The 17,906-nt window shown below is 44.9% G+C and overlaps 1 protein-coding gene across 1 annotated transcript; it reads left to right on the forward strand.

The window, feature by feature from the left end:
• Window positions 1-12,023: 12,023 nt before the first annotated feature.
• LOC122942144 (protein kinase C delta type-like) lies at window positions 12,024-15,511 on the forward strand. Its single transcript, XM_044299642.1, has 5 exons — window positions 12,024-12,097; window positions 13,614-13,676; window positions 14,361-14,643; window positions 15,054-15,182; window positions 15,350-15,511. Exons 1-5 carry the CDS (start codon window positions 12,024-12,026, stop codon window positions 15,509-15,511), a joined length of 711 nt encoding a protein of 236 aa, XP_044155577.1.
• Window positions 15,512-17,906: the final 2,395 nt, after the last annotated feature.

The raw sequence follows: 17,906 nt of genomic DNA on the forward strand, positions 1-17,906 counted from the left end.
TTCCCCATGGGACAATGTGCAAAGCGCAAATCACCCATAGATGTGGTGTAGTACATTATGCACTTTGTCCCAGGTGAAAGGAGAGGTTTGCAGCAGCTGTGAGTGAAAGGGCCCTAATTGCCCTGTGTGCCTGTCCTGTGAGATGCAATCCCTATTCTAAGTGTACCTGTGTGTGGTACTTCCGGAAACACTCCCCAAAGCATAGGGCAGGGTGGTCAGGGCAGTCAGGACAGAAATAGCGGGTGTCACGCCTTATTCCACTCCTGCTACAGACACGACATCTTTTTCGGGGTGACGGTTGGGCTGAGGTACCAGCAACGACATTGGTGAAATTTCGCTCGTGTAGACGGCTCACTACACTGGTGGAGCTATAAAAGCCTTCTACTGTTATAGCTGGCTAAGTGTACATCTATACACATGACAGCTGCCCCAACACACCCAGCACTGCTATATCTCTATATGACAGCTGTCCCAGCACACTCAGCTCTGCTATATCTCTATATATGAGCAGCTGTCAAGTGTATAGATGTACACTTAGCCAGCTATAACAGTAGAAGTCTCATATTTTTTTCAGTCAGCAGCAAGGCAGCTCTTATGGTCTTGTGGTTAGGTGCTTTGCCTCTGATACAGAAGGTCGTGGCTGGGTTTGAATCCCAGCAGAAACTTTTCTGAAATACAAGCACTGACTCCATATATGGACATACAGGGCGGGACACAGGAAGAGGCTGCATCGCATCGCTGACATGGGGGTAAGTAGAAGTGTTTATTTTTTTTTTTAATACTTGACTGTTACTGCCATGGGGGGAGCGGGAGGCACTTGATACTGGCACATGGGGGAGGGGGGTTGGCACCTGATACTGGCACATGGGGGGGAGAGGCATCTGATACTGGCACATGGGGGGGAGAGGGGTTGGGACATGATACTGGCACATGGGGGGAGAGAGGCACTTGATACTGGCACTTTTGGGGGGGAGAGAGGCACTTGATACTGGCACATGGGGGGTGGGAGGCACTTGATACTGGCACATGGGGGGGAGGCACTTGATACTGCCACTTTTTTGGGGGGGAGATGGCACTATGATACTGGGAAATGGGGGGGAGAGGCACTTGATACTGCCACTTTTTTTGGGGGGGGGGAGAGGGCACTATGATACTGGGACATGGGGGGAGGAGAGAGGCACTTGATACTGGCACGTGGGAGGGGGGGTTTGGCACTTGATACTGGCACATGGGGGGGAGAGGCACTTGATACTGCCACTTTTTTGGGGGGGGAGATGGCACTATGATACTGGCACATGGGGGGGAGAGAGGCACTTGATAATGCCACTTTTTTGGGGGGGAGATGGCACTATGATACTGGGACATGGGGGGGAGAGAGGCACTTGATACTGGCACATGGGGGGGATGGCACTACAGGGAGTGCAGAATTATTAGGCAAGTTGTATTTTTGAGGATTAATTTTATTATTGAACAACAACCATGTTCTCAATGAACCCAAAAAACTCATTAATATCAAAGCTGAATATTTTTGGAAGTAGTTTTTAGTTTGTTTTTAGTTTTAGCTATTTTAGGGGGATATCTGTGTGTGCAGGTGACTATTACTGTACATAATTATTAGGCAACTTAACAAAAAACAAATATATACCCATTTCAATTATTTATTTTTACCAGTGAAACCAATATAACATCTCAACATTCACAAATATACATTTCTGACATTCAAAAACAAAACAAAAACAAATCAGTGACCAATATAGCCACCTTTCTTTGCAAGGACACTCAAAAGCCTGCCATCCATGGATTCTGTCAGTGTTTTGATCTGTTCACCATCAACATTGCGTGCAGCAGCAACCACAGCCTCCCAGACACTGTTCAGAGAGGTGTACTGTTTTCCCTCCTTGTAAATCTCACATTTGATGATGGACCACAGGTTCTCAATGGGGTTCAGATCAGGTGAACAAGGAGGCCATGTCATTAGATTTTCTTCTTTTATACCCTTTCTTGCCAGCCACGTTGTGGAGTACTTGGACGCGTGTGATGGAGCATTGTCCTGCATGAAAATCATGTTTTTCTTACCTTGCAGACTTCTTCCTGTACCACTGCTTGAAGAAGGTGTCTTCCAGAAACTGGCAGTAGGACTGGGAGTTGAGCTTGACTCCATCCTCAACCCAAAAAGGCCCCACAAGCTCATCTTTGATGATACCAGCCCAAACCAGTACTCCACCTCCACCTTGCTGGCGTCTGAGTCGGACTGGAGCTCTCTGCCCTTTACCAATCCAGCCATCTGGCCGATCAAGACTCACTCTCATTTCATCAGTCCATAAAACCTTAGAAAAATCAGTCTTGAGATATTTCTTGGCCCAGTCTTGACGTTTCAGCTTGTGTGTCTTGTTCAGTGGTGGTTGTCTTTCAGCCTTTCTTACCTTGGCCATGTCTCTGAGTATTGCACACCTTGTGCTTTTGGGCACTCCAGTGATGTTGCAGCTCTGAAATATGGCCAAACTGGTGGCAAGTGGCATCTTGGCAGCTGCACGCTTGACTTTTCTCAGTTCATGGGCAGTTATTTTGCGCCTTGGTTTTTCCACACGCTTCTTGCGACCCTGTTGACTATTTTGAATGAAACGCTTGATTGTTCGATGATCACGCTTCAGAAGCTTTGCAATTTTAAGAGTGCTGCATCCCTCTGCAAGATATCTCACTATTTTTGACTTTTCTGAGCCTGTCAAGTCCTTCTTTTGACCCATTTTGCCAAAGGAAAGGAAGTTGCCTAATAATTATGCACACCTGATATAGGGTGTTGATGTCATTAGACCACACCCCTTCTCATTACAGAGATGCACATCACCTAATATGCTTAATTGGTAGTAGGCTTTCGAGCCTATACAGCTTGGAGTAAGACAACATGCATAAAGAGGATGATGTGGTCAAAATACTCATTTGCCTAATAATTCTGCGCGTAGTGTATAATACTGGGACGTGTGGGGAGGAGGAGAGAGACACTTGATACTGGCACGTGGGAGGGGGGGAATCTATGGGGACACTTACTGGCACATTATTGGAGGGCATTATGGGGGACACTAGGCCGGCAGCCCATCAGGGGCCGGACACTGAGGGGCATCTACTGGGGCACTAAATATGGGGCATTTTATACTGGTACATTATGGGGCACTAGCAGGAAGGGGGAGAGGAGCACTATGGGGGAATTTACTGGGGGCACTTTATTGGGGTATTTTATACTGCCACATTATGGGGGCACTATGGGGACATTAGCTCAACTTGGGGCATTACAAGGGGGTATTTTTTTCACTGTCACATTATAAGGTGAATTATTTCTACTGGGGGGGGCATTATGGTGGGCTTTATTACTCCCCAATGGTATGACCCCCTAGTAGCAGCACCAGCCTCTCCCTGCTCTGCTATCCCTCTGCCCCTTCTCCAAATCCTTATTATGAAATCTTTCTCATTAGGAGAAAACACAACATCAGCTCCGCCGAGCCCTCGGCCAAAGTGTGGAAGTGGTATCCGAGATCCCCAAGGGCCAAGTAACTGTAAGTTTTCATATGAAATATGTTTATGTTATACACATATAGCCTACACTGTGCCACACAATATACAGTATACCTCTACACTGTGCCCCACAATATACAGTATAACGCTACACTGTGCCAAAGGAGTGGGGTTTACACAGGAGGAGGGAGGTGCGAAGCGCGCTGGGGGGGGCCCTTACAAATATTTGCTGTGGGGCCCAGTCACTTCTAGTTACACCCCTGCATCATCTGGTCATTGAAGTCCACCCCTCCCATGAGCGAATTAAAGTCGTGGACACAGAGGGGCTTTTCAATGACACTGGTTGCTCATTCAATTTGTATTGTCGTGTCTGCGTGAATGGAGGAGAGCATGTAAACTTGTCTCTCCATTTCACCGCGAGCAGTTCTTCATTACACAAGGCAGCCCTCTCCCCCCCTTGCAAGACGGGTGGTAACGAGCCGTTGGGGGAAGCCCCGGCGACTAGGTCGCGCGGTGCCACAGCAGCCAAGGGTCTGATCTTTACCCTCATAGATCTGAAATTTGTGGGTATAGCCTGTGGCCTAAACAATTTGACCCTATACCAGGCACGCTTACTTGGGATGTATTGTTTAAAGCCAAGGCGCCCGGTAAAATGTATAAGGGACTCGTCTACGCAGATGTTTTGCTCATGGGTATACAAATCTGCAAATTTGTTGTTGAAGTGGTCTATGAGGGGCCGAATTTTGTGGAGCCGGTCAAAAGCTGGGTGGCCTCTGGGACGGGAGGTGATGTTATCGCTAAAGTGCAGGAAATGCAGGATGGCCTCAAATCGTGCACTGGACATGGCAGCAGAGAACATGGGCATTTGATGAATTGGGTTTGTGGACCAATATGACCGCAATTCATGCTTTATGGTTAGACTCATGTTGAGGAGAAGGCACAGAAAAAAATGTAATTCGGAAACTAGGACGGGTTTCCACCGGAAAGGCTGGGCATAAAAGCTTCCCGGGTTGGCGGATATAAATTGAGTGGCATACCGGTTTGTTTCGGCCACGACTATGTCCAAGAGCTCCGCAGTCAAGAACAGCTCAAAAAATCCCAGTGCCGAACCGATCTGAGCTGTCTCAACCCGAACTCCAGACTGGACGGTGAAAGGGGGAACTATTGGTGCGGCTGAAGTTGGGGGCTGCCAATCAGGGTTTGCCAGCACCTCAGGGACTCTAGGGGGTCTACGGGCCTGTCTGTGCGGTGGCTGCGACGGGGTAACTATTGCACGTGCCACCATACCAGCTTCAATTGCCCTTCTGGTGTTCGCCACTTCACCATGTTGTACGGCAGTGCTGGTACTAGGTCCAGGGTGGGCTGCGCTGCTGGTGTATGCCTCACCATGTAATCCGACAGCGCCAGCCCCACTCTGCTGCCCTTGAAGCGGATTCTGCGCAACCTGTGGTCTAGCAACACGGGGCCGGGTACGCCTGGTGCTATCAGGGACCTCAACCTCCTCGTCCGAACTTTGGGTCAGAGAGCCACTGCTTTCTACAGGTTCATATTCTGACCCGCTGGATTCGTCAGATGAGGGTTCCCATTCCTCATCCGACTGGGTCAGAATCCTGTAGGCCTCTTCAGAAGAATACCCCTTGTTTGACATTTGGACTACTAAATTTAGGGGGTATTCCCTGAGACTACCCAAGAAAAAAAAGCAAGCCTGTCTTACAAATGGACGGCTAGCGAAGTACCGGAGGCCACTGCGATTTCTAAAAAATATAAAAACTGATTTTTTTTATCGCCGCAGCGCTTGGAAAGTGATTGTGCAGTGATCAAAAAAATAATAATTTTTGGTCACTGCGGCGGGGCGGGCGTGGGTGAACGCACGTGTGGGCGACCGATCAGGCCTGATCGGGCAAACACTGCGTTTTGGGTGGAGGGCGAGCTAAGGTGACACTAATATTATTATAGATCTGACTGTGATCAGTTTTGATCACTTACAGATACTATAAAAGTACAAATGCTGATTAGCGATACGCTAATCAGCGAATCAGTGACTGCGGTGCGGTGGGCTGGGCGCTAACCGATTGCTAACTACCTAACCAAGGGGCCTAAACTATCCTAAAAGCTATCAGTCAATACCAGTGGGAAAAAAAAGTGACAGTTTACACTGATCACTTTTTTCCCTTTCACTAGGTGATTGACAGGGGCGATCAAGGGGTTAATTGGGGTGATGGGGGGTGATCTAGGGGCTAAGTGAAGTGTTTGGTGTACTCACTGTGAACTGTGCTCCTCTGCTGAGACCAACCGACGAAAAGAATATAAAGTGTTAACTGGCCTGTAATTCGTTTTTTCTAAAATCATCAGCCTGCCAGCGATGATCATTGGCTGGCAGGCTGATGATGTAACCCCCCTTGAACTTTTGCCGGCCCACGATGCGCATGCGTCTCGCGAGATGACACGTATATGCGTGACTGTGCCTGAGACTGCTGCCTCCGGACCGCGATCCTGCGTTAGGCGGTCTGGAGGCGGTTAAAGGACTAGTTATGGAAATTGGCCAATAATTGCTTTCAATAGTCCCTGTAAATACCGCTATCAGGTGGTTACATGTGCATTTCAAAATCGGGATAAACACAGCAAAACTACAATAGATAAAGATGGGACTTTGAAAAATGCTAAAATGCATCATTTTTAATTGCAAAGTGCAGATATGATTTATATTACATCGATTTTTAACCTCATGAGACATCTGGATGCTTCAATTGCCCCACTGCAAAACCACTTTAGTGAAACTCCAAATGTAACCTTGACCTAGTGGCATTTTTTATTTTTATCACTGGCAAAAAAAAATTGAAATCCTACATGTATCTATATAGACATATATCTGAATGCCATCAGTCAGGTATTAGTCACATGACCAGTGGTGTGAGGGTAAACAGAACCTTGGCACTTGGCAGTTAGAGAGTGACAGTTGGCGTTGGATGTGGATGGAGCGGAGCTGCCTTCAGCGAAGCAAGAAAATGGATAGCGAAGAGGAGGTCTTCAGGAGGAGAGGAAAGAAGAGGAGAATCACATTTTTGGAGGATGAGGAATCGTCCAGCAAGAAGAGCCAGGGAGAGAAGAGAACTGGCTCTGAGGAGGGGATCGTCTCCCAAAAGACAGATCACCAAGGCCAGAGAGAAGAACAGGAAGAGGAAAAGGAGGTCCTTGACAGAAGAAACGGAGCCAAGAAGAGAAGAGAAAACTCTTCAATCAAGAAAGAAGAGGAGAACTCCAGGGGCTTAGGTAAATAATGATATACTGCAGCTTACCATAGGGCACACCATGAAATGTAGCTTCTCATGTACATACTTCTATGTGTCCATGTTAGAGTCATCTTGTGACATCCGTCACTTATAGACAGTGATGAAGAACAGTTCTTTTAAATCAGGGCAATATTTATAAGTCTTACCTCTTACCCCAGTACATAGCTTTATAGCGTCAGTATTAGTTAGACAGGCAAAACATTAGAACCTGATGAGTTTATTAATTATTGATGGAAAATGCAGAAAATAATTTGACCGTCCCTTTAGCTGTTGTTTAATAAAGACAAGTGATATTACATATTCTTTATTTGGGGGAGCATCTCAATAAAATCTGATTTACAGATGTAGCCACCGCTATTTAGAAAAAGCTTAACCTGTTAAAGCAAGAAAAACTCATTACAGTTGTATTACAAATTGTGTTAAAGTGACCATCCTGGAGCAGCTGGTGCCAAAATAACGCTATATACGTCTGTATATCAAGTAATGCCACAGTTGATCATGGCTGGTCAGTCTGCTACGTTATGCTCAATCATGGTAAACGGGTTGTGTCAAGTTTAGAAGTTATCCCCATCCACAGGATACCGTATTTTTCGCCCTATAAGACGCACCGGCCCATAAGACGCACCTAGGTTTTTGGGGAGGAAAATAAGAAAAAAAAAATTTTAACCAAAAGGTGTGCTGTGTGTTTGGTGGGTTTGGAACGAATGGTGGTCTCTGGATGGCACTATTACTGGGGATCTGTGGATGACTGACACTTATGTGGGGGATCTGTGGATGACTGACACTGTTATGGGGGATCTGTGGATGACGGACACTGTTATGGGGGGATCTGTGGATGACGGACACTGTTATGGGGGGATCTGTGGATGACTGACACTGTTATGGGGGATCTGTGGATGACGGACACCGTTATGGGGGGATCTGTGGATGACTGACACTATTATGGGGGGATCTGTGGATGACGGACACTGTTATGGGGGAGATCTGTGGATGACGGACACTGTTATGGGGGGATCTGTGGATGATGGACACTGTTATAAGGGGCATCTGTTGCTTGCACTATTACAGGGGGATCTGTGGATGGCATTGTTACAGGGGGGGGGGGAATCTGTGGATGGCACTGTTATGGGCTGGGGGGGATCTGTGGGTGGCACTGTTATATATGTGCCATCCACAGACCCCCCCCAGCCCATAACAGTGCCATCCACAGACCCCCCCAGCCCATAACTGGGCCATCCACAGATCGCCCCCGCCGCCAGTATACTAAAATAAGATGTCATATTCAATTAATACTTATTAAACATGCCCCCTCAGTCCTATTTCTACCTTACATCCGAATCGCTGCTGTAGAATTCAGGCAGGCAGGACGGGTGGCCGGCGCGTCTCTTACTGACGTCACTTGCCTGCGCCGCCTGCTTCATTCATAAAGTAGGCGGCGCAGGCACGTGACAAGAGTTACGCTGCCGCCCGCCCGCCCGGCCTGAATTCTACTGCCGCGATTAGGATGTAAGGTAGTAATAGGACTAAGGGGTCAAGTTTAATAAGTATTACTTGAAAATGACATCTTATATTAGTATACTGGAGCGGCGGGGCGGTGCTATACTACACTGACTGCACCGCCCCGCCGCTATTGCCAGCCGTCAGCCCCTCCTCCCAGTCCCTCCCCGAGTCCCCGCTCACTGATACATCGCTGCCAGCGATGTAAAACTGCAAGCATTCGCCCCATAAGACGCAGGGGCATTTCTCCCCCATTTTGGGGGAAGAAAAAGTGCGTCTTATGGGGCGAAAAATACTGTAGGTGATAACTAACTGATTGCTGGGGGGTGGGGGGCGACCACTGGGACCCCATCAATCCTGAGAACATGGGTCCCGTTCTGCCAATCTGATGAAACAACAGGTCAGGCATGCATCCTGCCACTCAAGTCATTCTCTATGGGGCTGCCAGAAATTTCAGAGCACTGTACTATTGTACTATTTTTATATGTTTAAAGGGACAAGGTTAATAAAAAATATTAATGGCTTTTTCACTTCCCCATGCGATCGTTTGATAGCTTGTACAAAACGTTGTAGTACTTCTGTATTGCAGTGTATTGTGACGTTAATGTTTGTAAGTACTAAGAGGCTGGTGTTGGGGTCTTCACTCAGCCCCACCAGCTGTCAGAGCACTGCAAGCAGTTATATTTTTCCCGTCATATTTCACAGAATCTGAGACGTGGCTTTGAACAGAACGTCTCACCTGGGTGTGAATAGAGCCTTACCTTGAATACTCAACTGAACCGCACATTGTAATCAGTCTTCTCTCATCAACAACAGAGATAAATACGTGTTCCCAATGCTTCTATGTGAACATTAATCTAAGGACAGAGGCCGACATATTCCAAAACTGAGCAAAACATATGGGGGTCGTTTAACAAACTGGTGTAAAGTAGATCCGGCTTAGTTGCCCATAGCAAATGAGCTGTCAAAAATGGTGGAATCAACTATGCCATTTATCTACTTTACAACAGTTTGATAAATGCCCCTAATAGTTTTCTGCTAAGATTAAAAATAAAATCCAAATCATTAGGAACATACTATAGTAATTTAATTTCTAATCCTGTGTTTTATTTCTCAATTAGGAAACAGCAATGGTCGGCCATCCCACCCCACCAGCACAATCTCTAACAACATCCAGAGATTCATTTTCCACCATGTGCTTGGTCGGGGAAGTTTTGGAAAGGTAAGAAACCATAAAACTACAAGCATATTGTTTGCCTAATAAAGCAGACATGACCCCTTAAAGGGGTTGTCCGGGTTCAGAGCTGAACCCGGACATACCCTTATTTTCACCCCGGCAGCCCTCCTGAGCCTGGCATCGGAGCATCTCCAGCTAGATCGCGCAGGGCACAAGCTCTTGTGTTTACAATAACACACTGCCGGGCGGTAACTTCCGCCCAGCAGTGTGTTCGGTGACGTCACCGGCTCTGAGGGACGGGCTTTAGCTCTGCCCTAGCCATTTTACTGGCTAGGGCAGAGCCAAATCCCGCCCATCAGTGCCGGTGACGTCACCGGGGTTCCTGTCAGCCCCATAGAGAGCCCCGGTACGTCACCGGAACTCAGAAAAATGCCTTTGCCCTGCGCGATTTAGCGCAGGGCAAAGGAGAGCATCGGAGCATGAACTGCTCCGATGCTCATGTCAGGGGGGCTGCCGGGGTGAAAATGGAGGGATGTCCAGGTTCAGCTCTGAACCTGGACAACCCCTTTAAGTAATGTCAGAAGCATCATGCCGCCCTCAAGGGCTTCTGACTGGTGCTACCTCACCAGAGGCAAATCCATCGAGATTCCCAAATGTGCTGGTGCACATAGCAGAGATGGCAGATATTTTGGCATTAGTGGTTAGTAGTAATGTTCCCTTTTAGGAGTAAACACCTAATATCCCTGGTGTTTTAGGATAGTGAAGAGGTTTATAGCATTATTTGTGGTAGACCAGGGCTATACATGGGTTAATGTGTACTTATAATATAATAGATAATATAATTTCTGAAACAAATGGTTAATTCCCCTGAATCTTTTTTTACTTAACTGACCTTTTTCCTAATATGTCTTTATATGAGTGGGAGCTTTGCTTTCATGTGCTTCTGGGTCCCTACATAGGACATGTCCTATTTTTGGGAGGATCTTGAGTGTTTCAGAATTATTGTAGTCCATGGGTCCGCACCGCTTTGCAGGGTGCACACAACTGGTGCCTGTGCTTTGCAGATTTGTGGTCTGTGGTCCGCAAAATGTACACGGCCATCACATGGTCATGTGACTAGGGCCTTGTATCAAAAACATTGTCATTAGTTTACCTAGTACAGTTAGAAAATGACACTGGCTTAGCCCGGGGATGGGAGAGGATGTGGATGAAGGAAGACGTATGGCTAAGCTTTAGACATCTGTTTCTAAGCTTATAGAACCCCTTGTAGTACCCCCAGTCATTACAGTGTTGTCCATGTATTGCTCCCATATCTTATAGTGCCCCCTGTAGTGCCCCTAGACCTTATACTGCCCACTTGTACTGCTTCTAGACTTTATAGTGCCCTTAGTCCTTATTGGGCCCCCTGTATTGCCCCCACACCTTACAGAGCCCCTAGACCTTTTAGTAGCCCCTGTAGTTATAATGTCCCATCCCAATTCCATATTGCCCCAATACTATTTTCCCTGACACACAAAGAAGAAAAAAGATACTCACCTGACTTCCCACCACTGTCAGCGATGCAGGCCACAGGCCTCTTCCGGTCCACATCTATGTGACTGTGGCTAATGTTCCCATTTTACATAATCTGACATTTATATGTATATATAGCAGCACTGGTGGTGTTTTCCTGCTCCCTGTCCACACTTATGAAGATTGTCCAGTAAGAAGTGTTTTTTCTAGGTGGTGCTGGCAGAGGACAAGTTTAACCACCAGCAATTTGCCGTAAAAGTCATCACAAAGAGAGACCTGCTTGCTGAAGGAGAAGAGCACGCAATGGTGGAGCGGCGAGTGTTACAACTTGCATCTGGCTGCCCCTTCCTTCTTCATGGCACATTTGCATTCCAGACCAAGGTAAAATTGTCACTACTTCATGAGTATATCATAACCTGCACTGACATATATGTATATATACATATTTATATATATGGTATTTTAATGTCCTGCTTCTTGTATGTGTAGCTGGCACCACCTATGGCAACACTGGACAAACCCTGGGGACCAGGCAATGTGCCTAAAACATTTGGGGCTGACTTTGGGTTATTGAAGTCTATGGAACATCTTACTTGCACCTGGAGTGGTCCAACTGGGTCCTAAAATCTACTACTGTCCTCCCCTTCCCTATGGATGTAGTTCTTAATGAGTGCTTCAAAATGGTGAGAAATGTGCCCTTCATGATAATGTAAAGTTATCCAAACATTGAAATGTAATGTCTTACACAATATATCTGCATGGTCTACATATGCATGCATAGAATATGCCAGACACAGAGAACAAGCAGAGGAAAGTCACAGTATTACTGTAATTACACAACTATATTATCAGGAGTAAGTGGCTTAATGATCTGTTATACAGGGACCATCAGAGGAAGCCAGACTGTCTCCATATGGCCTATGTCTTGGCTGATGAAATAGCTGGTTACTGTAACTATGTAAACTCTACAACCACTTTAACAGATATCTAATATATATATATAATATGTATCCATCTGACAGGAGCTTGTTCTACTTGGAATGGAATATGTCACCTGTGGAGATTTCCACCAACTCCTGCGGAGGAAGGGGCGTCTTGACATCCCCAGTGCCAGGTACAGTAGTCAAAGCCTAAACAGTACAACTATGTGACAGATTTACTAATGCTATCTAAGATTTAGACAGTGTAAACTTAAGGCCCCGTACACCATAAGCTATTGTCAGCTGAACCTGCCGGGAGAAGATCGAACGTATATGAGGATCCCCTGATTTTCCCCCAACAGATGAGGTCAGAGGAGAAAAGGATTGGGTGCACTGAATTTCAACATACAATGCTTTTGCCAGACACCATCAGAGGTGTCTGGCAGAAGCTTTCTCCTCTCTCACAATTGACACACATATGAGTTTGGCCAAACTGAGCGTGTATGAGTTTGAGGGAGTCAAGAGATACCGTAGCTCTCAGCAAAAGAGTGTTCAGCCAATAGCTGTTGAGATCTGTGGCCACCTTTAGACTAGACAGTCTAAAAATGTGCCAGAGTTATCACAGTGACTGATGCGGGATAAATAATTTGGCGACCTTTAGGCTGTCTAGTCTAAGTTTATACCACCTAATATTTGTTCATTTGGTCTGTTGCAATTATGATACAGTGTTCTATCTTATAGGGAATCTGTCAGCTGTAAAACACCCCCAAACTAGAGTAAGTGGTATATAGTGTAAGTGGTGCTGAGTCGTGTTATGTAATTTTTATCTTCATACTCACCTGCATTCTGACCTTGTCTAATCCACTATACCTGATCATTAAATTTAGGAATAAGCGAAGACCTGATAATTACATTTAGGGATGACCGATGTGAGCTTCAGATCCTAGATTCTAAGTCGCTTCGCTCATAACTTCGGTTTAATGCTGTATGGAGATCCATCTCAGTGAAGCATTAAAATGTATGACCTCCGACAAGGCGACGTGAGTTATTCCCGAAGTCTTGTGAGACTTTGGTGACTAACTTCGGTATTTGATTTTTAAACTGAAAAAAAAAAAAAAAATTTTAAAACTGAGATCCGAACTCGGCTTCAGTTCCGACGTCATTAAACCGAAGTTTTGAGCAAAGCTTGTTTCGTTCATCCCTAATTATATTCATTAGCACAGTCCATTATATGCAGTCTAATAGGTAGCACAAAGTCACTTTCCAGGTGTCTGTGGCCTCTATGTTTTGGCCTCTGTGCAGCTGGATAAGTTATACATGTGATATGTCCACCTCTGATATAATTATTATTACACTATGTCTTAGGTAATGGATACTTTACATATACCAGGACGTTTTTTTTAATCAAAACAGCATGAAGATGATCTAATTTGAAGGAATTAACAATTCCATAATTTCTATATTATTGGAAGTATGTCTTCAATATTAACATAAAACAATCTCATATATTCAGACTATAACAGGTTTAGGTACATATGTGCTATGAAGAGAACGATAAGTGCAGTTGTGCCCCCGGGCCATAATAGTAACATAAACTCCAGTCATAAATAACATAAAATCCAGCCGGTCGGGTCTACTGAGCATTGTGTACTTCTGAGACTATATCATCCATTAAATACTATTCTCTTCTCTTTCTTTCCTTTCTACCAGATTCTACGCCGCAGAACTTGTGTGTGGAATTCAATATCTGCATTCTAAGGGCATCATCCACCGGTAACCCGAAATATATTGTATCATCCTGATATAGCACCGAGCACCAACATAGTCCACTGAACTGTGCACAGAATGTACTCTTGGTCTTTGCCCATAGTCAGGATCACAGTCTCATTTTCGTATGACACAAGCACATACTTGGGGAAATTTCATAGAAACCCAAGCAAGGGAAAGGAGAAAATACATGCACTAATCCTAGTGACACCATGGTCCTTTGTGATATAGGCAATGGGACAGATTGATACGCCAGTCTTATCTACCAGTGTGCTGGTAGAAGATCCACCAAATGTATAAATACCTTTGGAAAATCTTCTGGCAGTCAGTGTACCAGAAAACCAAATGTCTGCAAGCCGTACCATCTGCAATTCCCCTCGACCAATATATTTCCAGATAGTCTGGTGACTATTAGTCCACTATCTGTCGGGGTTTAATCAGCAGATTCCCTCTTCCTCTAACACAAAGCTGCATGCAATCACCCAGTTCCTACAATCATTTCTGATATCCTACAACAGGCACTTAGAGACTGAGCTTGTAGTAAAGGTTTTCCCTAATACCCGGATAAAACACCACAACAAATATTTTTGTCTTACACTGACTAATATAACATTAGCCAAATGCAGCATTATACTCTGATAATTACAGGAGGAACACTGACAACAATAAAGGTTTTTCTTATCTTCACAGAGATCTCAAGCCTTCCAACATCCTTGTGACTGAAACGGGCCATATTAAGATTGCCGACTTCGGTCTGGCACTTGAGAACATCTATGGAGACCGAACAGCCACAGAATACACTGGAACACCGGGCTTCATGGCTCCTGAGATCCTGGCTGCGGAGGAGTACAATGCTGGAGTAGACTGGTATGCATTTGGCATCATCTTGAACATCATGATTACCAACAGCCACAAATACCAGCGAGGACTATTCAATGCCTCCAGCAAAGAGGCAAAGAACATCATTAAAAAGGTTAGTATATTATACAGTAATATAATCTGCAAGCTATAATAGGCCATGTTAACAGTGTGGTTTGAAGGACTGGATTTTTTTTTTTTTTTTTAACCACACGGCAGCAAAACGGCTAGAAACAACACTGGTAGTAGTAGTAGTACTGAAGCAGTACTGAAGTAGTACTGAAGTAATCTTACATATTACAGCCAACCTTCCCTCTGGTGTTTATAACAGTGCTCAACTTCTTATAGGGACATATTAGTGATATATATTACTTAATTATTGCCTAATTATTGTATGTTTAAAGATAAATCTATTAATATGTTTTTCTATAAAAAAAATTTGACTATGAAGTTTTGCTATAGGTTTTTTCATCTAAATTTTGATAAAGCTGTTATATAACTTTAAATTAATATTCCTATTTGTAGCTCCTCCGGGAAGATCCTACCAGGCGTCTCGGAGTCAATGGCAACATCAGAGCCCACAGGTTTTTTCAGTGTATTGACTGGGACTCGGTGGAAGCCCTTAGGATGCGTCCACCACACATTTCTAAACCAGTAAGTATAAGAAGAAACAATGTACAGTCCTGTTTAGAGACATTTTAAATATAGACACAAATGATAGTGACATATCTTTCATCTCTTTTTCCATATTTATCATGGTACTAAGAAGAGTAGATATCATTATTGTGTGATAACCTCCTTCTACTATCTCTTTCTTATAGCCAAACAACATCCAGCGTGGCTCAAGACCATTCAATCTCCAAATCCTGGAAGCAGCAGAGGCTAGCAACTTGGCCATGTCAGCAAACCACCAGGCCTTATTCACAGGGTTTTCATTTACTAACATCCGCTGGAAAACCCCAGACCATCCACCAGCTCTTTAATACCATCAGAGCAAGCTGTCTTCCTAAGCCCCAAGTAGAGCTTCAGAAAGGAGAAGATCAAGATGGGCAAGCCGGACCTGGACAAGCAGGCAAGAAACATCATCATAAAAGACTAAAGTCAGGATCAGGACCTCAAAGAAACACCAGAGATATTCCTGTTCAAGAGGATGGCCACAGAGATGGATGACACCAAATAGGTAAGTTGGGGAAATATTATTTGGCATTATGATGTGCCTGGACATGCCAGGCACACTACATGCCCATGACAATTACAGCCTTATGCTACTATATGTATAGTGTTCTGCTATATATATACTACATAAGAGAGCAAAAAAACCACTATAATTATATTTACCGGAGATGACCGGTAAATATAATTAACATTTTCCCCCTCTTCTATAACAACTGATTGTGATGTTATGGGCGATGGGAAAATAAGGTGTGTGATGGCTGGCTATTAAGGGGTGGAGGAGGCCAGACGGGGGGAATTTACTAAATCCAACATTTCATAATATGGTCTTGGTGAAAAGCGTGCTAAATAAAATGTGACACACAGTCGAGTCTCATTATTATGACTACCAGCTAATATCTAAAGTAACCATTATGTGCAGCACGGACAGTAGCTAGACGACCTTGGAGTGACTCAATAAGGTCCTGGTAGGTTGTCATAGGTATCTGGGGCCATGCTGACTGCAGTGCATGGAGGGCGCGTGGGGGTGAATCCAAACAGCGAACGCAATGATCGAGGTGGTCCCACAAATGCTTAATTGAGCTGAAGTCTGGGAAATTATGGGGACCAGGGTAGTACTTGGAAGTCTCTTCCAAGCAATGTGAGACATGTCTAGCTGTGTGACATGCCACATTGCCTTGCTGGAAGATCCCATCTGCCCAAGGGAAGACATTCAGCTTGTATGGGTGTACGCGATCTGCAAGGATGAATTCATACCCACATGCATGGCCAACTCTGCCACCACCAGCTTGTGTTCTTCCAGTTATGGTTGCAGCGTGTTTGTTCTTTGAGGTTTCTTGTCTGACACACCAATGTCCATCCAGTCAAAAAGTAGAAAACTTGACTCATTGGAGAAGGCAACCCTTTGCCAATCAGCGGAGGTCCAATTTCTATATTGGCACAAAAACTGAAGCCTATTATGAAGCTTTGTTATCAGAAAGGCAGTGACCATTCATCTGCTTTAGGGCTCATTCAGACCCCGTATAAATGGGTCCGCATCCGTTCCACAATTTTAAGGAACGGATGTGGGCCCATACTTTTTTAATAGGGCCGCAAAAGATGCGGACAGCACACTGTGTGTTGTCCGCATCCGTAGTTCCATTGCTGGGCCCTGCAAAAAAATAGAGCTTGTCCTATTCTTGTCTGCAATCGCGGAAAAGAATAGGCAGTTCTATCATAGTGCAGGCCGTGTGCAGTGCGCAAAATGCGGAAAGCACACAGCCGGTATCCAAGTTTTTCAGATCCGCAAAACACTATGGTAGTGTGAATGCACCCTTAGAGCCCCATACACAGTAGGGTTCATTTGGCGATGAGCTGCACCTTTGTAGTGTGTCGGTCCGCCCGCCAACGTTGCCCTCTCACATCAATGGTACGTGATGCTCTGTAGCTAGTTTCCATGTACCATTTGTCCACTTACGATACACTTTAAACACAGCAGCATGCAAACAGTTAACAAACTGTGCAGTTTCAGAAATACTGCCACCTTTGGCCTAAAAGCCAATAATCATCCCTTTTTCATGAGCTACGCGCTGCCAGCGTCAAAAATAGGAAGCAGCCATAATAATGTGACTGGATTTTGAACAAACTGCATAAAAGAATCTGCAACAACAGCTTCAACACAGATGCCTTTAGGGCGTTCATTTGATTATTACATCTCAGATCTGTACATACACTGATCAACTTTCTTTTGTAACAGCATCTTATAAATGCCACAATTAGCGTTGAGCGAACTTGTGTCTTCAAGTTTGGCATACAAGGTACTAAGAATTCCGTTATGGATTCCGCTATCACATAACTTATGGTCAATGGTAGCGGAATCAATAACGGAATTCTTACATAACCCGAACCTTGTACGCCGAACTTGAAAACAGAAGTTCGCTCATCCGTAGCCATAATAATAAAGGGCCTGCCTAGTGTCAGGAACATTTTAGAAGCTTCTGCTGAAAAGTACAATGCCAGTCATTAAAGGGTCAATACTTGAGCACACTGCAGGTGACTTCATAGTGAAAGTAAATGAGGCATTAAGCACCTATAGTTACTATGGCAACTGTGCTGATGTCAGATGCATAAGTCTATGACATAAAGAACCCATGGAAGAAGATTCCATATCAGAGGGGCCCACGGCCATATGCAGCACCATTAATAAAAAGGTGAGTGAGCACTCAC

Source organism: Bufo gargarizans, chromosome 6 (genome assembly GCF_014858855.1).
Source record: "Bufo gargarizans isolate SCDJY-AF-19 chromosome 6, ASM1485885v1, whole genome shotgun sequence".
Taxonomy (NCBI): Eukaryota; Metazoa; Chordata; class Amphibia; order Anura; family Bufonidae; genus Bufo; species Bufo gargarizans.